Source organism: Mastigoproctus giganteus, chromosome 5 (genome assembly GCF_048544385.1).
Source record: "Mastigoproctus giganteus isolate SK-2022 chromosome 5, ASM4854438v1, whole genome shotgun sequence".
In the NCBI taxonomy this organism is placed as follows: domain Eukaryota; kingdom Metazoa; phylum Arthropoda; class Arachnida; order Uropygi; family Thelyphonidae; genus Mastigoproctus; species Mastigoproctus giganteus.
In genome coordinates, this window is record NC_143579.1 from 121,752,766 (window position 1) to 121,779,475 (window position 26,710).

The 26,710-nt window shown below is 38.3% G+C and overlaps 1 protein-coding gene across 3 annotated transcripts in view; it reads left to right on the forward strand.

Annotated features, from left to right (window-relative positions):
- The window catches only part of LOC150085670 (cGMP-specific 3',5'-cyclic phosphodiesterase-like), a 575,777-nt gene that overhangs the window by 466,949 nt on the left and 82,118 nt on the right, over positions 1 to 26,710 (forward strand). For all 3 annotated transcript variants that reach the window (XM_090374174.1, XM_090374175.1, XM_090374176.1), the window contains exon 18: positions 10,634 to 10,772. In XM_090374174.1, coding sequence (XP_090230300.1) covers positions 10,634 to 10,772 — 139 coding nt within the window. The remainder of the gene's footprint in view (positions 1 to 10,633; positions 10,773 to 26,710) is intronic.

Sequence of the window (26,710 nt, forward strand, 5' to 3'; positions counted from 1 at the left end):
ATAGGGCGAATGTATAGCTAATCCACATATGGTATGCTTCTATAGGCGTGTTATTTTTGTAGGCTAGTTGGAAGCAGTAGTTTAACAGGTCTTGATATAGCTGCTTATTGAAGTTGGTTATGTTTATTTTGGTGGGCGGGCTGAATTTGAATCCTTGTGATAGTACATGTCTGAGCATTGGGTCCGTAACTATGTTTAGATTTCCTGTAATGATGTGTCCATAGTCTGGATCAATATATTGCTGCATGTTGGTTTGTTGACAAACGCAGTTATTGGTGTCTGTAATATGTGATGTTAAACTGGTAGCTATAGATTTGTAGTTGCAAGCTAATAATCCAAAGGGTTTATTATACTTATATCTTACTTTAATATGACTGGGACTAGTATTTGGAAGTAGATGATTATGCTGATTTACAATTTTATTGATATTTATGTTATCCATGATATGGTTGTTGAAGTTCAAAATAATAATTGAATCTTTATCATGTGTTGTAGAGCTTATGTTTTTAAGATTAAATTTACAAATATCATTTATTATATGAAAGAGATGTTTGGACTCGAATTTGAAAGTGCGTATGAATTTGTGTATTGCTTTCAGTATACTGTGTTTAGTACTGAAAAGTAAATTATGTATATCATTTACATTTATAATGTTTTTATCCCAGTTTTTAAGTGTGACTTCAAAATCACCTAAAATATTACTGTGTTTGTTGCTAGTATTTTTAGATTTATGAGTACGTTTACGAGGGTTCCTATGGAACTTTATTATATTAAATTTGTCATATATACAACAATCTGTTAAGTTATTGGTAATAATTTTATGGTTGAATTTATTATTTAGACCATATGGGTATAATGTTTTTAATTTTAACATAAATATTTCCTCTTGTTTAGTTCTAATATTAGCGTTATTAATCTGTGCTAATATGGATATGTATATATTGTTGAAGTTGTGAGATTGAAAATGCATATATTCTATTTCTTGTTCTATATTGTTAATATTTCTTTTTAAGTAGTTATTGATGTCAGATCTATGTTGATTAATTCTTACGTGTAGCTTATTGCTGGTTTGTCCGACGTATTTTATATTACATGTTTTGCAGGTTATGAGGTATATAACATTACTAGTTTTACAAAAAGTAGGTTTTGATGCATCATTTGTAATATGTTGCGGGTGTATGCAGGGACAGGTTAAACAAAGTTTATTCTTGCAGGTGTTAAATTTAAGTATATGGATCCCATATTTATCTAAGTTAGAAGCATTACATGCTGATGTGCTCTGACTTGTGTGTGTTAAATGTGTATGTTCAGAGTTACATCCGTGTTTCGGAGTACAGTACAGAGCATGTGTACCCGGGGTCAAGTTTGTATATATGTATGTATATATATGTATATGTATATATATGTATATATGTATATGTATATATATATGTATATGTGTATATGTATATGTATGTATGTATATATGTATGTATATATATGTGTATATATATATATATGCATGTATCATCATCATCAGCCATTTTCAATCCACTGCAGGATGAAGGCCTCTCCAGAAACTTTCCAGTTCCTTCTGTTTTGAGCACTGGCCATCCATTTACTACCCACAAACTCATGAATTTCATCTATCCATCTCTGCCTTTGTCTTCCAGGTTTTCTTCTAGCTCCTCTTGGATACCATTCTGTTATTTTCTTAGTCCATCTGTCATCATGTCTTCGAGCTATGTGTCCTGCCCAAGACCATTTTAGTTCTTTAGTTTTGATAAGAATGTCCTTTACTTGAGTTTGCTGCCTAATCCATGTGTTTCTCTTCTTATCTAACAGTCTGATTCCCAATATAATTTGTTCCATTCTTCGCTGTGTAGTTCTCAGCTTCTCTTCCATTCTTTTGGTGAGTGCCCAAGTTTCACTTCCATAAGTCATGGTGGGGAGTATACGTTGGTTCATTGTTTTACGTTTCAGACAAACTGGGATATTGCTCTTCAGTATGTGACTATATTTCCTGAATGCTATCCATCAAAAATTTATTCTTCTCTTGACTTCCAGCCATCTATCATTATTACAGCTAATAACTTGTCCCAGATAAGTATATGACTACACCTTTTCAATTACTGCTCCTTCAATCATTATTTCCCTTTCTGTGGCATACTTGTTCATCATTACTTTTGTTTTAGCCATATTCATCTTTAGTCCAAAATCCTTACTAACTGTGCATAACTGATTAAGATTTTCCTCTAATTCTTTGGGATCATGGCTCATGACCACAATGTCATCTGCAAATCGTAAATGGTTTAGGTACTCTCCGTTCACATTGATTCCTTTCTGCGAACCAGTCTAATCTTCTGAAAGCTTCCTCAAGAGCAGCAGTAAACAGCTTCGGAGATATTGTGTCTCCTTGTCGAACTCCTTTCTCAATTTTGAATTTCCTACTGTCTTTGTCTAGTCTAATAAAGGAGGTAGCACTCTCATATATTTTCTTCAAAATCATAATATATGGGGTATCTATGCCTTGTCTTTGCAGTGCCTGAAACATTGCCTTATGCTGTATGGAGTCAAATGCCTTTTCATAATCCACAAATGCCAGGCATAATGGTGTTTTATATTCATTTGCTTTCTCCATTAGCTGTGATATTATGTGAAGGTGATCCATAGTTGAGAATCCTGTCCTAAAGCCAGCTTGCTCTTTCAGTTGATTCTCATCAAGTATTCTTTCTAATCTGTTAGTAATGACCCTTGTGAACAACTTGTAGATGTGAGATAACAAGCTAATTGGTCTATAATTTTTTTCAGCCTGGACTGTACTTGTTAACAGGAGAGATTGCTTCTACAGGGATGGGATACACTTAAATAGAAAGGGTGCAAGAATATTTGCTGATGCTATCGAGGCAGTGTTAGATGGGTCGGAAAACTGCTAGCTTGGGGGGAGACAAAGACCAATAAATTGACAGTAGCCACTGGCAGAGGTGAAAGAGATTCTTGCACTGCTTCTATTAGAATGAGCAGAAGCCTGAAAAACAAGATGCATGGTATTTCAGAGACTGCTGGGAGACATTGCGGTACAAGTAAACACATGGGTTGTGTTAGGGTAGCTAAGAATAGAAACAGGTGCAGGTATACTTGCGTGTACACCAATGCTAGGAGTTTAGTAAATAAATTTGATGAATTTGAGGTATTGCTCAAAACATCGAAGGCAGATATTGTTGGGATATCAGAGACGTGGTGTCACACAGATATAAGGGATGCAGAACTGCAATTTGGGGAGTACAACGTCTACAGAAAGGATACACAGGATAGGAAGGGGGGAGGGGTTATGCTATTAGTTAAGAAACACATAAAAACCAAGGAAGTGAAGCCAGTCGACATCGCTGGACAGTGCAGTGTTGAGTCAGTTTGGTGTGACATAAGCATTGGGAGATCAAAATTGAGAGTAGGAGTGTGCTATAGGCCTAATGACTCTGATGAGTATAATAAGGAACTGTACAGGGAAATAGAGTGGGCCAGTAAATCAGAGAGTCTTATAATGGGAGATTTTAATTTCCCAGATATTGACTGGAATTTGGGGGCTGGTTACTCACACACTAGCAGGGCTTTTGTGGATTTATTGGATGATTGTTTTCTACATCAGCATGTTCGGGAGGCAACTAGAGGGAGTAATACTCTTGATTTGATTATCAGCAGTGATTCTTCATGCATTAAGAATCTGCAGATAAATGAACCACTAGGTGGCAGTGATCACAGTGTGCTGAAGTGGGATTTACTGAAAGAGGTAACTACCATTAGGGGTAAAGGGAAGGGTTATTGCTTCCGTAAAGGCGACTACGATGGACTGAGACAGTATTTAAATTCTATACAGTGGGACCAACTGATGATGTTACCAACAGCAAATTCAAAATGGGAAGCATTCAAAGAACTTATCTTGGAAGCTACTAGGCTTTACATACCAACTAAGAAATATTGTTCAAGGTTTAGGCCAAAATGGATGTCAGATGAACTAATGAGGCATATGGCAGAGAAGAAAAATGCATGGGATACATATAAATTAACACATGACACAGAAGCCTATGATAGATACAAGTTGATATGCAACCAAGTTACAAAGGAGGTTAGGCAGGCGAAGGCAGATTACGAGAAATCCTTGGCAAGGGATGCAAAGAAAAACAGCAAAGAGTTCTTTACTTATGTAAACTCTAGAAGGAAGGGGATGAATCAGATTAGTCCACTTGATATTGATGGGTCAACTGTTGATGATCCTGCTCAGGTAGCTAACAAACTAAATGAATATTTTGCATCGACATTCACACATGAGGAGTTATTCAGCGAGGGGAATGCCAGAGGTGTATTCAACTCTAGCAGTAAGCTACAGAATCTTGAAATAACTGGGAGTAAAGTGGAGGAGAAACTGTTGAAGATAAACACAAGAAAGGCACCCGGGGTGGATGGGATCTATCCAGTTATATTAAAGGAGGCAGCAAAGGAAGTAAGCAAACCCTTAGCCATAATTATGAGAGCTTCCTTGGACTCAGGGGAGGTACCCATAGACTGGAAATGTGCAAATGTGACCCCAATTCACAAAGGAGGATCAAAGGCTGACACAAGTAATTATAGACCTGTGAGCTTAACTTCTGTTCCAGGAAAATTAATGGAGGCACTGGTTAAAGAAGCACTGCAGGATCATTTAGACAAGACTTCAGTTATAGCTCAGACACAGCATGGTTTTGTTAAGGGGAAGTCTTGCCTGACCAACTTGATTGGATACTATGATGCAGTCACAAAAGAACTGGATGCAGGGAATAACTTTGATATTATATACTTGGATCTTAGAAAGGCTTTTGATACGGTTGCACATGGAAGACTGCTACACAAATTGGAGCAGTGTGACATTGGAGGCAAATTGCTGCTATGGATAAAGGGGTGGTTGAGGGGGAGAAGACAGAGAGTGGTAATCAATGGACACTGCTCATTGTGGACTAACGTTATTAGTGGAGTCCCTCAGGGCTCAGTGTTGGGTCCATTATTGTTTTCTGTATTTATAAATGATATTGATGAGGGTATATCAAGCTTAATGTCCAAGTTTGCAGATGATACAAAGGTTGGCAGGGTTGTCAAGGACACTACTGACACTATGCTGCTGCAACAGGATCTGGAAAGGTTGAGCAGATGGGCTGAGAGGTGGCAAATGAAGTTTAACATTGACAAATGTAAAGTACTACACATGGGAAACAGCAACCCCAGAGCAACGTATCAACTCTGTGGTACTACACTGACAGTGGTAGAGAATGAAAGGGACTTGGGGGTGGTTGTGCAGGCAGATATGAAGTTCTCTGAGCAGTGCAGACGGGCTGCAAGAGTAGCTCATGGAGTATTGTCAATGATATACAGGAATTTTTCCAGCAGGGATAAGGAGGTGATTATTCCATTGTATAAGGCAATGGTCAGGCCACACCTAGAGTACTGTATACAGGTCTGGAGGCCTCATTTCAGATGATACAAAGGTTGGCAGGGTCGTTAAGGACAATACTGACGCTATGCTGCTGCAACAGGATCTGGAAAGGTTGAACAGATGGGCTGAGAGGTGGCAAATGAGGTTTAACATCGACAAATGTAAAGTGCTGCATATGGGAAACAGTAACCCCAGAGCAACGTATCAACTCTGCGGTACTACACTGACAGTGGTGGAGAATGAAAAGGACCTGGGGGTAATTGTGCAGGCAGATATGAAGTTCTCTGAGCAGTGCAGACGAGCTGCAAGAGTAGCGCATGGTGTCTTGTCAATGATATACAGGAATTTTTCTAGCAGGGATAAGGAGGTGATTATTCCCTTGTATAAGGCAATGGTAAGGCCACATCTTGAGTACTGTATACAGGTCTGGAGGCCTCATTTCAAGAAGGATGTAGAGCTGCTGGAATGGGTACAGAGAAGGGCAACAAGATTAGTAAATGGAACAAAGGGTTGCTCTTACGAAGAAAGGCTTAAGTTTTGCAAATTACAGAGTCTGGAGACTAGGCACCGGCGAGGTGATCTGATAGAGGTGTATAAGGCTTTGAATGGTTTGAGCATGCTCAATGCCAATGGGATTCTTCATCTTTCTCAGAATAATCACCTCAGAGGGCATAAATTCAAATTGAGGAAGGACGGATGTCGGATAGATGTGCGGAAATTTGCCTTTGGCCAGCGGGTGGTTGGTTGGTGGAACCGACTTCCATCACTTGTTGTTGAAGTTGATAGCCTAAACAAATTTAAAGCTCAACTGGACAGGTATTTCGAACGAACGGAGGGGTGAAATGGGAGTGGGTGTTTTTTTTTTTTTTTTTTTTTGGCTGATGCTGAATAAGCTTGCTTTCTTGCATCATATGCCTCTGCTAATGCTAATGCTAATGCTAATGCTAAGGATGTAGAGCTGCTGGAACGAGTACAGAGAAGGGCAACAAGATTAGTGAATGGAACAAAGGGGTGCTCTTACGAAGAAAGGCTTAAGTTTTGCAAATTACAGTGTCTGGAGACTAGGCACCAGCGAGGTGATCTGATAGAGGTGTATAAAGCCTTGAATGGTTTAAGCATGCTCAATGCTGATGGGATTCTTCCTCTAGCTCAGAAAAATCACCTGAGAGGGCATAAATTCAAATTGAGGAAAGACAGATGTAGGATAGACGTGCGGAAATTTGCCTTTAGCCAGCGGGTGGTTGGTTGGTGGAACAGACTGCCATCCCTTGTGGTGGAGGTTGATAGCCTAAATAAGTTTAAGGCTCAGCTGGACAGGTATTTTGAACGAACAGAGGGGTGAAGTGGAAGTGGGTTTTTTTTTTTTTTTTTTGGCTGATGCTGCATAAGCTTGCTTTCTTGCATCAAATGCCTCTACTAATGCTAATGCTAATAATTTCCAATTTCTGATTTATCTCCTTTCTTATGCAGCAAAACTATGATTGCATTATTCCACTGCTTAGGCATCACACCTTTTCTAATCCACTTTGTGAAGAGCCTTGCCAGTTTTTGTGTTATGTCTTTTCCTCCCAATTTTAACAACTCTACAGTAACTTCATCTTCCCCTGGGGCTTTCTGAGTCTTCATTTTCTTCAATGCATGTTCTACCTCATCGGGAAGAATATCGGGTATGTCATATGTGTTGCTACTTTGCAATCCATCTTCCCCACTGCTGGCATCATTCCCCTGCTCCTTGTATAATTCTCTATAGTAGTCTTCTGCTATTTGAATTATGCCTTCTCTGCTGTTTATAAGTACACCATCGCTATTCTTCAGTTTCTGTATCATTTGTCTTTCTATATTACTGCTCCTTTGTTTTCCCTTAATGCTTGTTCTACTTTTCTTGTGTTAAATCTTCTTATGTCCTCTCTGAGTCTCTTTCTAATAGCTTTGCATAACTCAGTATACTCAGTTTTCTCCCTGTCAGTGTTTTTCTTGCTCTTCATTTGTTGTCTTCGGTTCATCATGACAAGTGTTTCTTGATTTTTTCTAATTTTTTTCTTCTTTGGATTTCTTTTTCCCTATAGGTTTCTTGGGCTTTATCTTTATCACTTTCAGAAAGTTGTAATATTCCTCGTCGATATCTTGGTCCTGAGCAGTCTGCAGAAGCTCAAACTTGTTCTTAAGTTCCAGTACCTACTGCTTTTTCTCCTCCTCTGTTATCTCAAAGACCTTCGTATTATTTACTCGAGTCAGTTTTTTCCTTTCCTTTCCTTTCCTACATCTATACCAAGTGTACATTTTACCATTCTGTGATCACTTCCAACATTTACCTTATTCAGGACGGTAACATCATTCACAATATATCTTCTGTTAGTGAGGATGAAGTCGATTTCATTAGTTGTTAATCCATTTGGACTCTTCCATTTCCACTTTCTGTTCACCCTTTTCTTGAAAAAAGTGTATATTACTGACAGTCCTTGAGATTCTGCAAATTCCACAAGTCTTTCACCTCTTTTATTTCTTTCACCAATTCCAAAATTTCCTATAGTTCCTCTTTCTGCACTGTTTTGCCTTTTTCCAACCTTAGCATTGAAGTCCCCCATAATAATAGTTTAGTGGGTTTTCTGCTCATCTAGAAGACTCTCAATTTCGGTGTACATTTCTGCAACCTCTTCATCATCATGGCTCGATGTTGGTGCATAAATCATTATAATCTTTAGCTTGTACCTCTTAGAAATCTTGAGTATTAGTCTTGACACCCTTGGTGATGTACTTTTGAATTCCAAAATGTTGTTTTTAAAATATTTATGGACCAGAAACCCAACTCCACCTTCACTCCTTTCACTGTTTCCATTGGTGTACAGCAGATTTCCACTTGATAAACTTATAAGTGATTCATTTCTTCTTCTTGTTTCAGCCAAACCGATGATATTCCAATTCACATTTTCTTCCTTTTCCAGCTTTAATATCCTGTCTTCACCGATGAGTGATTTTACGTTATAACAGGCCAAGTTCAGTTTCCGTGCATGGCAGCCTGGTCGTACCCAGAGATTCTTAGCACCCTCTACTTCTACTCTGATCCTCTCGCTGCCGTAAGAGGGATAGTGAAAGCTGCTGGGGACTGAGGGCCATTTGTTTTGTCGTGCTGTCATATGCTGGAGGGTTTGGTCTTTTCCTCTTCACGCTGACCAGGCGTCTTGAAGAGAACCACTCTACACGTTCGTTGCCACCTAAGTGACGTAACAGGGCTTACCATTGAGAAGGTGTGCATGAGTGGATTTTAGGGAGGCAGGCCAACTGGACTTCTTCCAAATCTTCTGCAATAGAGAGATATTGGATCCATCAGTGTCTTAGGCTGAGTGCCTGATAACACACAGGATACCTGTTCCCCTCTGAGCCCCTGGCAAGGGGCTCAGAGGGGAACAAACCATGCTACCCAGGCAAGGGTAGCATGGTTTTTTCTCCCAAAACCTTGGGTTTTTCGTTCAGCAAAACAGAAAATCGACCTCAGGACACACACAATTTATAGACAATATATGCAGAGTAACATGGCCTTAGTTGCCGATGCCCCTAAAAAAATAAAATAATAATTAAAAAAGATACAATTACTGAAGACATTGAAGAATTACTGGTAGAAACAGAGGCTGGCGAAGCGGATTAGGTGGAAATGGCATCGGAGGTAAAACCAAATCAATTCAGAAGAATGATAGTGCAGATGAAAATTCTAAACTTCCAAATTTTACACTAGAAAGCATACAGGAAGGCATAAAGTTATCCGAGCAATTAGAATCTTATTTTTTGCAGATTCTTGAATGAAAGGAGCTCAAAGTTCAAAAGGGAGCTTAAAAAATGCTTAGTTCCATACGATGAAATTCATCAAGATTCACCAATTAAAAGCAAACAAAACCAGAGAGCAGAGGATACATGAAATCTAGAATGGTGTATTTTTGTTAGCTTTTGGAACATAACCTCCCTTTTTCTACTTTTTCTTAGTCCCGTATAACACAGTTTCGCACAACACAACATTTTATAGGAACCTAATTACTGTGTTATACGAGGGTTACCCGTAGGTCAATTCTTAATATGTATGTATTAATAAATTAATTGTTTTAAAATGTTAGAAAATTTATTCATTCCCACTTATTTCTGATTTATTTCCCATATTTTACTATATTTCTGAATTTGCAGTATTTTTCACTGTTGAAAAGGTCATATTCTTTATAATGAAATTTGTTTAACAAATATTTTCAAGGGAATGATTGATTTTGTTATATAGAGGTCCGACTGTATTTCTGTATTTTTTATATGTTACATTGACAAATATGAAAGTAATTATGTATTATTTTTTTATTCATTTGTGTTGGAAATACTGAATTTTCTTTTACTTTCTTTACTTTTATTGCTACATAGTAGCCATTTATTAAAAAGTTTTTGACTATAGACTGTTGAAAGTTTTTGACTATAGACTGTTAATATTTCTTTAACACTTCCTGTTTCAATATTTATTCCTTGTTAATATAAAAAACAAAAAATAGATGCTAGGGAAAATAAATTAACTTTTGACAATTATAAAAAAATTTCAGATAATAATTTTCATCAATAGCTTTAACATTTAATTTCATTGCACATAAACATGCATTTTGTAATGAAAAAAATAAATAATAAAGTGCAGCCATTATCAACCCACTGCAGGGTGGAAGCCTCCTCAACAATTCATGCTGAGGGAAATGGACCATAATCTGCCACGCTGGTCCAGTGCGGGTTGGCAGATCGACCGTATTCAGCAGTCAGGGGCTTGAACCCCGGTCTACTCAAAGAGCGTGTGCTACTGCACTCCCGCTCCTGCCCACTCGGCTACGATTTCATATCAAATAAATTTCAAGCTCCATTTATTACATCTTCCTCAATTTTAAACAGTAATATGTTAACGTGGTGGCATCCACACCCAAGCTAGCTCTCAGTGGCAGCAGTATGAACACACCCACACAAATAAGATTTGAAATACATATCGTGATGAAAACTAAAAGTGTTTACTTTATAATATGATCAATGATTTTTTTTATTTAACATATTATATTATTATAATTTATATTACAAGACTCCTTAACTGCAGTAAACCTTTAAGTAGTAAAATTTATATTATGAGAATATAATAATATTTATAATATTCGCTTAAGTATTTAAATGCTAAATTTTGTTTTTATTGAGTAGAGGTATGATGATGACTGCATGTGACGTGTCTGCTATCTGTAAACCATGGAAAATACAACGAAAAGTAGCAGAACTTGTAGCCAGTGAATTTTTTCAGCAAGGAGATTTAGAGAAAGAAAGGCTAAAAGAACAGCCCATTGTAAGTACTTCACTTAAAAACTAATTATTACTTAAAAGCAATATTTCCAAAAGTATTGAGACATGCAAACGAGTACAGTTTATGCAAATATTATGTACAGTAAAAGAAGTATAAATGAGGTCGCAAAACATAGAAGTGTCATTTACAATTGGCATGTTAAAAATATTTAGCAAATTAGAATGTGGATAGGTAGTGGAATGAATTAGTATGGGACTTAGCTTATGATCAATCCAGGACTTCTTTGTTTTCATCTAGAACATTACAGTATGTGCAAAAGCAGCTGGTCAAAATTAATATTAGTAGTGCTTAATGATGTGAGGAAGCAAGCATATTCAACATTGAGGCAATGGTGGAATATGTTATGTTATGTTATTTGGTTTTTAGGAGCATTAGCAACTAAGGCCATATTGCTCCGGGATATGCGGTGGTCATTCCCTGACCTTTCCGCATCCTCCGTATTTGGTGGTGACGGGCTCGAACCCCGGTCTAATCAAGAAGCGTGTGCTACGCACTGCTGCTCCTTCCCACCTGGTTACGGAGGCGCCTCAATGGTGGAATAAGATGAAAAAACTACTTTTATGTCAGGTTGCTTGAAAGATGTTTTGAATACTGAAGGCTAATGGTTTCTTGGAAAGTTGAACTTGTGGAAGGAACATGGTTTGACAGCATGCAAAACGACCTCATTTATCACCAAGTGGGGATAGCCCTAGCATAGAAGGACAAAGCAAGTGTCATGTTCAAAGTCAAATTATAGAGAGCAGAAATCCCTTTGTATTTAACACCTGTCAAAATAAAACAGGGTTTTTTTTTTTATCTGGGGGATGAATAATAAGGAAGAAACTGACTCATGGTGGATGGGTTTTCTGTAGATATTAGTGTAAGGAGATGTGCCCTGTTTTTTGATGGCCAGATTTAAAAAGTTTAAGTAGTTGTTCCACTTGTTCCCCCATGCTAGGACTCCCCTTCCTCCCCATCAGTGATAAATGAACCCATTTTGCTTGCTGTTAACCTGCCCCCTTACCATAAAAGTTTTACCTTCTGTAAAACAAAGACTAAAACCATAATTAACTCTGTCTTAGCAGTGAATTCAGTTGAAGTTGTTGTCTCTACAGAATGTGCAGTTTTTTGGAGTTTCCACTGATGCCGCTAATCATGGATTTCTGAAAATTTTCCCTATTCTTGTGCATTATTTTTACTGGAAAAATGGTGGTGGCTCAACGGTTAAGCTAATAGAATTAAATAGCAAGTCAGATGAGACTTCAGCTCCTATTTCTGGCTATGTTTATGAAACCTTGTGTAAAAGTGGCCGGGATAAGAAATGTATTGCATTTGGTGGAGATAATTGTAACACCATGTTTGGAGGAGTGCTGCTAATAGGAGTGGACTGCCCTGCCCACATTCTGCATAACTGTATCCAGCATGGAGCCAATGAAATTGATGTAGATATTGACTCCATTGTTCTTAAGATTTTGAATTATTTCAGTGTCTACACTGTACATGTTGAAAACCTAAAAAAATTCTGCAAATTTACAGAAGTTACCTATAAAAAACTTCTGAATCATAGAAGAACACGCTGACTTTCTCTGTTACCTGCAGTTGAAAGAATCATAAGTATTTATGCAGCCCTAAGGTCTTTCTTTTTGTCTCAAGAAAATCCCTCCAAGATTTTAAAACTTTTCTTTGAAGATGAGTTTAGTGAAACTTATCTTGTTCATTGCCAAACTGTAATGTCAGTCTTCAATTCACATATAATGAGCATTGAAATGAATGAAAATTCTTTGATATAAGTTATTGAAGCTCTTGCTTCCACAAGGGATATTCTGTCAGAAAGAAGTAAATGTCAATTCATTTCCCTCAAAGTGAAGGAAATGTTGGAGAAGCAGCAAGAAGAGGGATATACTGAAAAATGTGGAGTTTTCAGAAAAAATATCCAGAACTTATATTCATCATGCACTGAATACTTGGGTTGAAACCACTGGAAGAAGTTTCTTCATTCAGGTGGATGTCTTTAAGAGATTAGTATCTACTTGAATGGGATAGTGTGTGTGAATGATGTGAAGTGCTTTGATCAGTTCTGTAATTTATAAAAATTTGTAGTGGAAATTAAGGATACTGATGTTTCTATTCCTTGTAATGTAAGATGGGCTAATTACTTGTAATTTAGCCACTGTAAGGATGAAGAGTTTTTCTCAGAGCTATTAATAATTGCTCAAATTTTATTTTCCATACCACCACATAATGCATTTATTGAAAAACTGTTTTCAATGATGGAGATGTAGTGGTCTAAGTATAGAAACTCGTTTACTGTGGATTCTATTTACTGTGGTTATAATGAAGGAGGCAGCAAGTGAATATGAGAGCATCCTTAGAGTCAGGGGAGGTTCCCATGGACTGGAGATGTGCAAATGTATCCCCAATTCACAAAGGGGGGGTTCAAAGGGTGACACAAATAATTATAGACCTGTTAGTTTAACTTCTGTTCCGGGGAAAATAACGAAGTCACTGGTTAAGGAGGTGATACAGGATCACCCAGACAACACAGCAGTAATAATTCAGATACAGCATGGGTTTGTAAAGAGGAGGTCTTGTCTGATCAATTTGATTGGATACTACAATGTGGTCACAAAGGAACTGGATGCAAAAAATAATTTTGATATCATATACTTGGATTTTAGGAAAGCTTTTGATACTGTTGCACATGGAAGACTGCTGTACAAATTGAAGGTATGGCATAAAGGGATGGTTGAGTGGGAGACGGTAGAGAGTGGTAATAAATGGACACTGCTCTACATGGACTAATGTTATTAGCAGAGTCACCGAGGGTTCGGTGCTGGGCCTATTGTTGTTTCGTGTATTTATCAATGATATCGATGTCCAAGTCTGCAGATGATACAAAGGTTGGCAGGGTTGTTAATGACAGTAAAGACAGTATGCTACTGCAATAGGATCTAGAAAAGTTAGACAGATGGGCTAAGAAATGGCAACTGAAGTTTAACATTGACAAATGCAAAGTACTGCATATGGGTAGCAGTAACCCAAAAGAAACATACCAACTGTATGGTACTACACTCGGGGAGGTGGAGAATGAAAAATATCTGTGTAGTCAGATATGAAGTTCTCTGAGCAGTGCAGATGGGCTGCCAGAGCAGGTCATGGAGTTTTGTCAATGATATATAGGAATTTTGCTAGCAGAGACAAGGAGGTGATTATTCCTTTCTATAAGGTAATGGTCATGCCACACCTTGAGTACTGTGTACAGGTCTGAAGGCCTCATTTTAGGAAGGATGTCGAGTTGCTAGAATGAGTACAAAGAAGGGCAACAAGATTGGTGAGAGGAACAAAGGGGTGTGTGCTTACAAAGAAAGGTTTAAGTTCTGCAAGTTGCAGCATCTGGGGACTAGGCACTTGCAAGGTGACCTGATCGAGTTGTATAAGGTTTTGAATGGTTTGAGCAGGCTCAATGCTGACGGGATACTTTCGCTTGCTCAGATTAAGAACCTGAGGGGGCATAGATTCAAATTGAGGAAAGACAGTTGTAGAATAGATGTGTGGAAGTTTTCCTTTAGCCAGTGGGTAGTTGATTGCTGGAACAGACTTCCATCTGATGTTGTTGTTGTTGCTGTGGAATTTGATAGCTTAAATAAATTTAAGACTGAACTAGACACACATTTGGAGTGACTGGATGGGTGAAATGGGAAGGGTTTTTTTTTTTTTTTTGGATGATGCTGTATAAGCTTGCTGTTTTGAATCATATGCCTGAACTAATGCTAAAAGTCTCTTTTGGCTTCACAACTTATTAGTAATGTAAATGTTTAGAATTGTCAAATTTGAGAAAACCTCTGTCAAGTTTCTTTCATATATAAGCTGTAAGATTTCAGGGAATTTCAACTTTACTTGTGCAGTGACTAATCTTACTCTTTGAATTGATGACACTCATTAACCAGTTTGTTGTCAAAGTTCTCATTGTAGTGGTGCATTATGAGTTTTATGTTATCTTCATTGATGTCAGTATTACATGTCAAATCAGCAAGAAATTTCTATCTTTTTCCGCGTTCATGTGATTTTCACCTCTTTATTAATTGGATTATCAAACAATCCAAGAGTGTATTCATTACTTTTATTCAAAATTTATCTCCTCTTAATGAATTACTGCTTTTGGTATGATCTCAAAAATTTTTTGGTTACAATTTGCTTCTCAATATCAAAATAATTTCTATTGATTTTATTGCTCGTTATTATTGCTTTTGTTTCATATTCTGTTAATTTTTTTATCTGAATTTTTTCTCTCAGTTCTTTAATAAATAAATTTAAAGATAACAAAAGAAGGTGCCCGTCATATATGTCCAAATCAGAAGTCTGTAATTTCTCACTTGTTTTACTGAAATGTTCCTAAATGTCTTTCCAAATTGCAATTAAAATGGTGTATTTGAGCTTTATCAACTTTTTGCATCTTGTTTGTGTTTGGATTTCTCTTCAGACTCTTCGAAAAAGTATTTTAGAGGCCTTCAAATGTCATACTCAAGTTGCAAGGTACGAAATTTGAAGGACGAATTTATAATGGGCAGACCATCTCGTTACACTTAGACTCTTTAAAGAAAAATCCAAGTTGGCATGTATGTTTAAAATACTCCATGCATGGGATGAACCTGGAAAGAAAGCATATAACTGTTGCAAAATACTGAAGTAGGCAACAACATCAGGTTCTGTGGAGGCAGCTTTTTCTCCAACAAGATTAAAGGAATGAGCTGTGCAGAATATGTGTGCATGGCACATATTCTGCGTATTCATTGTTTTGAAAGAGCGTTGCTGCCCTTTTTCCTCACCTTTCACAACAGCTACATTTTCACACGAATGTTGTTCAATAGCAGGTTACAATTTTCCAGAACTTGTTTCGCTTTGTTGAATAAAGTTACAGATAGATGGTTTTCAGTTGTGAAAAAGTTAAAATTCACTCAAAGGGTTTTCCGTTATAACAGTAGCACACCATAATCGCCAACTGATCAGTGTTTGTCATATCTGGTGTGGAATGTATAATAATGGAGTAGTATTTGATGGCCAGTTTATTTATTTGATTTAATGCTTCATTTTGTACACGTTTTCTCATTATTTCTATTTATTTTTCGTAAACTGTTTTTGATAAATAAGTCACATTTGTTGAAGTGCTCTTGAAAAAATAGATCAAATTCAACAATTAGTTTGATGATTTCCATGAAATTTCTGTTATTTGAATCATCGTGACCTCTGACGTGCAAACCTCTTTAACTTAAAAATTTAATAACCACAAATACTCTTTTTAGCACTTAAAAAAAAAAAACTGAATGTTCTTCAAGACATTGGTCTAATGCATTTTACTTTGATTTACGTGTAATCCGAGTGAACATAGCTTTGTGCTCTGTGGGGTCATCTTGACTTTCGACAGATCTCAATATATTCATCTAGTCTGAACGCCATCTGATTAAGTAATATCTGTCTTATTGAAAACAGTTTACAAACAAAACAATATATGTACCCTTTAGTCTTGGAAAAAAATTGAAAAAATTTTCAATTTTTTTTTCAAAGTATCTGTTTAAGAAGCTTCTCTTTTGTCCATTGTATGTTCTGTAAATATTATTGGGATCATGATTTTGCAAAAGCAAACTGTCTTTCATTAAACAGTGTTGAATGAAATTATTGCTCATCATAACAGTCCATAATGAAAGCAGTGCTGGATTAAGGCATGGGCTAGCAGGGCCCTTGCCCGGGGTGCTATCCTTTAAGGAGTGCCGAATTTTACAAATCATGAAAAAAAATATATATATATCCTTAGAAAAGGGGGCGCCAAAAATATTTTTGCATGGGTTATGAAAATACCTTGGTCCAGCACTGAATGAAAGATCACGGTACTTATTGAAGTCAGTGAATTCATTTTGATGAATTCTGCTGCTGACCTTCATGCCTGATCTGCTGACCATACAAATTGTTTTTTTTTTTTTACTTTCACTTTCCTTCTGCTTTTTTCATTTCCTTTTTGGGAGTGTCTTAATTCTCATAATGTTCTTTATCTCTTCTGTTGTTATTTTCATTATCTATATTTTCTTGGCTTTGTTCTTTTATCTTCATGATTTTGACCATCAGAATTTTAGTTTCTGTTGTGATTAATAAGAGAGTTTTTGACATTTTCAAGCTTCTGCCAGTCTTCTTTCAGTTTACATTTCTGGCTTCCACTAGGATACTTCCTTCCTGTCATTTTAGAATTTTGATATGATCAATAATGCTGAAAAAATATACAAATTTAACCTTAAATTAAGGCATACGTAAGAGCAATTCAAATGCATTTTAGAATTGCCGCTACATTGTATTGAGCTACATATTTGTGTAATCAAATTGCTTTTATTCTACATACATTGATTTATTGATGAATGTGTAGGAGTTTTGTCACTGCAACACTTGTTTGCTGAGTCTGAGGCAATTTTGCATGCCGTTTTGTCTGGAACTGCTAGACTTTATCAGGTACGCTAAGACACAATCTGATATGTTGAGATGCATAAACTATTTCATACATAGACATACTTGCAGTTTGTGATACTGCTGGAGGTTTTGCTGTACAAACACAGGAATAGTGGTAAATTCTGTTTTATGCGATTTCCATAAAAAAAAAATGAGAAAATGTGCAGTACATTTATAATTGCATGCACTGCATTATCGAGTATATTCCTAACAGGAGAGAACTTTTGTTTTGACTAGGTATCAATGAGAACCAAATCCTCCACTTAAAATTTTACCCATCTGATGATTGAAAGAATTTTCCGCAGAACATGTAGAACATGTTCAAATCAGTGATACGACTTCTGGCTCTTCACCTTCATGTCATACGCCAGGTGAGTCAGCATAGTTGGGAGCAGGAATATTCCTATAAGCCATTCCTACACTGAGACAGCTAGCAATAACTTAACTATACACAGAAGTGACTGCAAATATATATATCGCACTAAACCCGAATTAAATGTTTATCCAACTCAACTTTCCCTCAGCTGGATCCGAAAAATGCCAACAGCCAATCCAATGCCACTCGACATGAGAGGAAGTGTGATGGACAGGAAGTCTAGTGGAAAGAGACAAGTGGTCTTAACCGATTGTGGTTTAAAATAACTTACTTTTTCAAATTTTACAAAAACATATGACCATGTGAATACAGTGAAACTTCCCTTTAACGGACAGCCATGGGGAACGAAAATGTGTCCGTTAGAGAGAAGTGTCCACTAACAAGAAGTCCGAGGGAGAAAAAAAAAAAAGAAAGAAAGAAAAATCGTTAAACGTTTAATGTAAAATTAAATTAAAATATATACAGATTTTGAACAAAATTTTTGTAAATAATATACAATTACATACACAAGAGATAAAGAAAAATTGTTAAACGTTTAATGCAAAATTAAATTAAATTATATACAGATTTTGCAAGATATTTTTGTAAATAATATACATACAATTGTGCTATGCATATTATGACTTTATCTTAAGAAAAATACATACTTATTTTCTTCTGCACCTTCTTCCGGCTGATAATTTTGTTTTCAACATTTTTTTGGAGCGAAGAAACCATCGAAAGTCCTTCAGTATCTTCTTCAGCGGCGAAAAACATTTTTAAACGATTGATTTGTATGAGCGCTTCTTCTATTTTCATTGGTGGTTCGTCGTTAATATGTTCTTCGACAGAATGACCTCCTTCCATTTCTTCATCCTCATGAGGAACTTCTTGAAAAATATCGATGATAATGTCGTTGATATCTAGAGCACCATCTTCTGTAGTGAGGTTCGAGTCTATATCTTTGTAGCCAGGGTCACTTGTAGCGGAAGTATCGTACATTATAAATAGATATTGAAGTTCTTGTTCTTCTTGGTACTCCACATTGCTGTTCACAACTTCAGTTTTTGCATTTGAGAAGCCAGACTTTACAAAACAGTTCATGACAATTTGTTTTCTAATTGCATTTACTGAAGAGGAAATCCATTGAATCGCATCTAGGATGCTGATTTTCTTTGCAAGGTCACTTGCACATGTTACATCGTTCATGTTTGCAATGAGATGTCTTAAAACTCGTTTTCTGTAGTGAAGTTTAAAATTTTTTATTATCCCTTGATCCAAGGGCTGACACTCTGCAGATGTGTTTGGTGGGTGGCAGAAAAACGATTTGAATGTTAGACAATTCAATGTGCGTGTGAGATGCAGCATTATCCATCAAAAGAATAATTTTTCTGTTTTGACGAATCATGTTTTGGTTAAAGTGACTTATCCATTCGTTCATGATATCTCGTGTCATCCACGCTTTTTTATTAGACTTCCAGTCAACATTCAAAAGATTCAACTTTATGCCCTTGAAACAACAAGGATTTTGTGGTTTTCCTATAACAAGAGGTTGTTCAAAGTCTCCCAGCATATTTGTACACAATAGTACAGTCAAGCGTTCCTTAGAAATTTTTCCGCCCTGGCACTTTTTGTTTTTTAGACTCATTGTTTTTTCAGGAAGAGCTTTAAAAAACAAACCTGTCTCGTCACAGTTGTAAATATCTTTAGCTTCAAAATCACGACATAAATCTTCCAATTGGACGGTCCACTCTGTTACAACCCCAGTATCAACAGATCCACCTTCACCACTAACGGTTTTCCAAGAAATTTTATGCCGAGTTTTGAACTTTTTTGTCTAGCCATCCCACAGAAGCTTTGAACTCATTTACTCCCATAGATTTCGAAACCTCCAAAGCCTTTTCCCTAATAATAGGCCCATTAATGGGAATTTTTTTAGAACGTTCGCGACAAAACCACTCGTACGTAACATTGTCAATTTGAAGTCCAACAGTTTTCGGGAATGATTTTTGAACCTGATCATTTCCGTGTTGCCAAAATTGTTTGAGCAGTTCATTTTTTTTCTTTAGGATGTTGCTTACCTGCGTCTTCCCGATTTTGAATTTTTCAGCGAGAGTGCGAACACTATTTTTTTGCCGATCATACGCATTAATGAGTTCGACTTTATCTTTTAAAGTTAGATGTTTACGAGAAGACATTGTGCACTTCACACGACACTGAACAAAACTGAAAACTGAAACTGAAAAGACGAAAGGCCGACTATATTCCCGCCCCTGCACACACCGAATTCATCAGAAGTTTTACACGTGCCTTAAAATCCTTGAAAAAGGGTTTAGAACCGCGACGTAAACCTTGATAAAATTCAGAGAATCGGAAATAGAAAATAAACACACGATTGAGGCAATACGTGGAAGAAAAGTTCCTAGAAAAAGGGCCATGAGCTCGCCCACTGTCCGTTATGGGGAGATCAAATTAAGTGCTAATCTAAACGAAACAGTGCAGATTGCCTGTCCGGGCCGACCGGGCTAGCCGAGTGGGTAAAGTACCTGCCCGGCAACCCAAAGGTCGCGGGTTCGATTCCCGCCTCGGGCTTGGATCAAAGTACTGCAAAAACCTTGGGAGGTGCAATATGGCCACAGAAGCCGATGCGCCAACTTCCAAATCAAAAAAAAAAAAAAAAAAATTGTCTGTCCGCGTCCGTTACAGAGAATGTCCGCTAGACAGAAGCTGCAAACATGTTAAAACCAATAGAGGTGAGTTGGGGAATTTGAAAATGTTCATTGTAGAGAGGTGTCCGTTAACGACAGGTGTCCGTTAGGAGAAGTTTCACTGTATATTGCTAGAGCTCCTCCCAGGACTTAGTGAGGGGGCACTGTAGCTTAAGCTTCATTACCTTCATGGTAAATCCATCTCTGGTCTGATCGTTGCCAGGGGATAATCACCTCATTATTATTGCTAGCAAAATTCCTATATATATCACTGACGAGATACCATGAGCTGCTATTGCAGTCTGTCTGCACTGCTCAGAAAACTTCATATCTGACTGCATGGTTACCTCCAGATCTTTTTCATTCTCCACTACACAGAATGTAATACTGCACAGTTGGTATGTTACTCTAGGGTCACTGCTACCCATATGCAGTACATTGCATTTGTCAAACTTCAGTTGCCACCTCTCAGACCATCTGCCCAACTTTTCTAGATCTTGTTGCATTTGTATTGTCATTACCGTCATTTACAACCCTGCCAACCTTCATATTGTCTGCAGACTTGTACATTAAACCTGATATACCTTCATCAATATCATTGATAAACTTAGAAAACAAAAATGGGCCCAACACCAAAAACTGGGTGACTCCACTAATAAAAGCAGCATATTTGAGAGGCAACCAGAGGGAGTAATACTTGATCTAATTACCAGAAGTGATTATTCATGCATCAAGAATCCAGTTAAAAAGGAAATACTAGGTTGCAGTGATCCCAGTGTACTGATGTGGGATTTACTCAAAGATGTAACGACCATCAGGGGTAAAGGGAAGGGTTTTTGCTTTCGTAAAGGTGACTATAGTGGTCTCAGACAGTTTTTAAATTCTATACAGTGGACCAGCTGATGATGTTGGTCCCACATTCAGCAAATTCTAAATGGGAAGAATTGAAGGAATTAATCTTGGAAACTACTAGGCTTTTTATGTCAACTAAGAAATACTGTTCAAAGTTTAGGCCCAAATGGATGTCAGATGAACTAATGAAACTCGTGGCAAAGAAGAAAAATGCATGGGATGCATATAAATTATCAGGCGACACAGAAGTATAGGGTAGATATAAGCTAATCAAGTCACAAAGAAGGTTAGGCAAGCAAAGGCAGATTATGAGAAATCTTTGGCAAAGATTGAAAAGAAAAACGGAAAAGACTTCTATAACCTAGAAGGAAGGGGATGAATCAGATTGGTCCACTCGATATTGGTGGTTCAACTGTCGATGATTCTGCTCAGGTAGCTGACAAACTGAATGCGTATTTTGGCATCTCTGTTCACACATAGATGCAAAAGGGGCAAATGTCTGCCAAAAGTTGATGACATTGTAGAGCGGATATCATCTTTTAAGGGCACAAAAGGCGATATAGTTGTACACGTTGGCACTAATGATATTAAGAGTAGGAGACCGCAGAATTACTTAACAAGTACAGGTCACTGTTGAACAAAACCCGAGAATTAGGGTTGAATTTGAAAGTGTCTGCAATTCTGCCCAGACACGATAGAAGGGAATATATGATGAGAGCCTTGTCGATCAATTCGGCCCTAGAAAGATTGTGCTAGGCTCAAGGGATAGAATTTTTTTCAGCCTGGACTGTACTTGTTAACAGGAGAGACTGCTTCTACAGGGATGGGATACACTTAAATAGAAAGGGTGCAAGAATATTTGCTGATGCTATCGAGGCAGTGTTAGGTGGGTCGGAAAACTGATAGCTTGGGGGGGATACAAGGACTAATAGATTAACAGTAGCCGTAGGCAGAGGAGAAGGTGATTCTTGCACAACTTCTATTAGAATAAGTAGCGACCTGGAGTGAGGGATGTTGGGGGTTTCAGGAACGGATGGCAGTCATCCTGAAATAGTTGGATATATGGGATGTGTTAGGGTAACTAGGAATAGGAGCATGTATGCTTGCATGTATACCAATGCTAGAGTATAGTAAATAAATTTGATGAATTTGAAGTGTTGGTCAAGACATCAAAGGCAGATATTGTTGGGATACCAGAGATGTGGTGTCACACACAGATATAAGGAATGCAGAACTGGAATTTGGGGAGTACAATGTGTACAGAAAGGATAGACAGGATAGAAAGGGAGGAGGTGTTATGCTGTTAATTAAGAAAAACATAAAATCAAAAGAAGTGCATCCAGTTGATATAGATGAACAGTGCACTGTTGAGTCAGTTTGGTGTGACATAAGCACTGCGAAAGCAAAAATAAGAGTAGGAGTGTTATAGGCCTAATGACTTGAATGAGTACAATGAACAATTGTACAGAGAAATAGAGTGGGCTAGTAAATCGGAATGTCTTATAATGGGGGATTTTAACTTCCCAGATATTGACTGGAACTTGTGGGTTGGTCACTCACACACTAGTCAGACTTTTGTGGATTTATTGGATGATTGTTTTCTGCAGCAGCATGTTCGAGAGGCAACCAGAGAAAGTAATACTCTTGATCTGGTTGTCAGCAGTGATCATTCATGTATTAAGAATTTGCAGATAAAGGAACTACTAGGTGGCAGTGATCACAGTGTACTGATGTGGGATTTACTTAAAGATTTAATTACCGTCAGGAGTAAAGGAAAGGGTTTTTTCTTTCGTAAGGGTGAGTACAGTGGTCTCCGACAGTTTATAAATTCTGTACAGGGGGATCAACTGACGATGTTACCAACAGTAAATTCTAAGTGGGAAGCATTCAAGGAATTAATCGTGGAAGCTACTAAAAGTTTCATACCTGTTAAGAAATATTGTTCAAGGTTTAGGCCAAAATGGTTATCTAATGAACTAATGAGACTCGTAACAGAGAAGAAAAATGCATATAAATTATCAAGCGACTCAGAAGCCTATGGCAGATATAAGCTAGTCTGTAATCAGGTCACAAAGGAGGTTAGGCAGGCGAAGGCAGATTACGAGAAATCCTTGGAAAAAGATGCTAAGAAAAACAGCAAGGATTTCTTTACTTATATAAACTCTAAAAGGAAGGGAATGAATCTGATTGGTCCACTTGACATCGATGGTTCGACTGTTGATGATCCTGCTCAGATAGCAAACAAACTGAATGAGTATTTTGCATCTACATTCACACATGAGGAGGTATTAAGGTTTAAAAATTGCAGAAGGTTATCAAATTGTAGCAGGATACTTAATGATTTTGTAATAACTGAGAGCAAAGTGGAAGAAAAATTGTTGAAGTTAAACATAAGAAAAGCACCTGGGGTGGGTGGGATCTATCCAGTTATATTAAAGGAGACAGCAAAGCAACTAAGCAAACCCTTAGCCATAATTATGAGAGCATCATTGGACTCAGGGGAGGTTCCCACAGACTGGAGATGTGCAAATGTATCCCCAGTTCACAAAGGGGGATCGAAGGGTGACACGAGTAATTACAGACCAGTTAGTTTAACTTCTGTTCTGGGTAAAATAATGGAGTCACTGGTTAAAGATGCATTGCATGATCATCTAGACAAGACTGAGCAATAATTCAGACATAGCATGGGTTTGTTAAGGGAAAGTCTTGTCTGACAGATTTGATAGGATATTATTATGTGGTTACAAAGGAACTGGATGCAAAAAATAATTTTGATATCATATATTTGGATTTCAGGAAAGCTTTTGACACTGTTGCGCATGGAAGACTATTGTACAAATTGGAGCAGAATGGTATTAAGGGTAAGTTGCTACAATGGATAAAAGGATGGTTGAGTGGGAGATGACAGAGGGTGGTAATCAATGGGTGCTGCTTTTCGTGGACTAATGTTATTAGTGGAGTCCCACAGAGTTCGGTGTTGGGTCCACTGTTGTTTTGTATATTTATCAATGATATTGATGAAGGTATATATCAGGCTATATGTCGAAGTTTGCAGATGATACAAAGTTGGCAGGGTTGTTAATGACAGTAATGGCAGTGTGCTACTGCAATAGGATCTAGATAATTTGGGCAGATGGGCTAAGAAGTGGCAACTGAAGTATAACCTTGACAAATGCATAGTTGGCTCAAACAGGGGAAGATAAAGCAGTCAACCCGTAATCACCTCCGTGCCTCCGGGTGTCAGATCCCACGGTTTTACGGCCTGCCGAAGGTACATAAAGAAGACATACCACTAAAACCAATTGTATCCTGTTGTGGATCACCGACTTACGAGTTGTCTAAGTTTGTCTCGAGGCTTCTTTCTCCTCTAGTTGGAAAGACCACCTACACCGTCTCCAACAGTATTGAATTCATAGAAAGGATCCGCACTATATCCATCTCACAAGATCAAGTCATGGCATCGTTCAATGTAATATCACTCTTTACTTCCATCCCAGTGGAAGTTGCCATCTCTTATGCGAGACAACTCTTGGACAATGATGAAACCCTTAGCGACTGAACCAGACTGACACCTGATGACATTTCCACTGCCCTCAGACTGTGCTTAACAGGTGGTGCAATCATGTTTAGCGACTCAATTTACCACCAGGTGCATGGCACAGCCATGGGTTCCCCCTGCCAGTTCGGTCACGGCAAACATCGTGATGGAGGAGTTAGAGCGACGTGCGTTTACACATGCACCAGATCACATCACCTTTTGGTGTCGCTATGTAGACGATGTGTTCGTAGTTATCCCTAGAGACTCAGGTCAGCGAATCCTAACCCACCTCAACTCACTATCGCCCTTCATAAAATTCACGATTGAGCTGGAGTCGAACAACACCATACTATACCTAGATACCCTCGTCCGGCGCGAAGACACATGCTTAAAGACGACAGTTTATCATAAACCTATGTGTGCTGCCCAATTTACCAACTTCCGGTCAGCACACGCACAGGGTCACCTCCTCACCACTGCCCGAACTTTGCTAACTCGCGCCTGGACACACTCTAGCTCTGTAGGTGAAAGATGCACAGAGATCACCAGGGTCAAAGCGGACCTTGCGAGGTGTGGCTATCCCATCGACACCCTTGACAGGTGTGACCTACAGGCACGCGACAACGTAGCGACCAACAGTAGCATCAACAGTGGTGAGTCATCCACGAGGGCATTTATCCCATACTACCCCAACCTGTCACAACGGATCGGTAGAATCCTAAAATCACATGGGATAAAGTGCATCCAACTCCCAGGCAGGAAACTACGTTCTCTCATTTCCAACGTGAAAACATCTGTCCCCACCCTTCTGCAGAGCGGTTTGGTCTATCGCATCTCTTGCCGTGACTGCACTAGCTGCTACTTTGGAGAGACTGGACGTCGGCTCGAGAAACACCTCTCAGAACATAAAAGGGCGATCCGTTTGGCAGATGTGGAGCACTCAGCTATTGCTGAGCACGTCTGGACAACCCACCACGACATTGACCCACACTGCAATGTCGTGGTTGTGGACAGGTCCCACCATTACCTACGGCGCACCTGGTTGGAATCATTAAACATAAAATGCTCGGATACCTCTTTGAACAGGAACAGTGGTTGTCAAGTTAAACCCCATCACAGAAGCAATAATTCTGCCCATAGACAAATGCTGGCCGTGTCACCATCATACGTCACAGCCACAAACTTCAACCTCGAACAATTAGCCACGCGCCTCATGCACCAGTTTGGCAGTGCACATCTCCATTCTAACTGTCATTTAATGTTTTCTGTTTAACTGAAGAAGGCTGTCTACTCAGCCGAAAGCTTTTTGTATATTGAACCGTTCTTTGTATGTATGTTCTAAGTATATTAAACCGCTCTGAGGAACTATAATTTTCGTTTTTAATAAAATGCAAAGTACTGTATATGGGTAGAAGTAACCCCAGAGAAACGTACCAACTCTGTGGTACTACACTTAAGGTGGTAGAAAATGAGAAAGACCTGGGAGTAATTGTGCAGTCAGATATGAAATTTTCTTAGCAATGCAGACAGGCTGCCAGGGCAGGTCATGGGGTTTTGTCAATGATATATAGGAATTTTGCTAGCAGGGAGAAGGAGGTGATTGTCCCTCTGTATAAGGCAATGGTCAGGCCATGCCTTGAGTACTGCGTACAAGTCTGGAGGCCTCATTTTAGGAATGATGTAGATTTACTTGAGTGTGTACAGAGAAGGGCAACAAGATTGGTGCGGGGGAATGAAGGGATCCTCTTACCAAGAGAGGCTTAAGTTCTGCATATTGCAATGGCCAGAGACTAGGCACCTGCGTGGTGATCTGATTGAGGTGTATAAGGGCTTGAATGGGTTGAGCATGCTGAATTCTGATGGGATTCTTAACCAATAGCATAACCCCTCCTCCCTTCCTATCCTGTCTTTCCTTCCTGTACACATTGTACTCCCCAAATTCCAGTTCTGCTGTTATCGCAAATATCTGCATTTGAAGTTTTGACCAACACCTCAAATT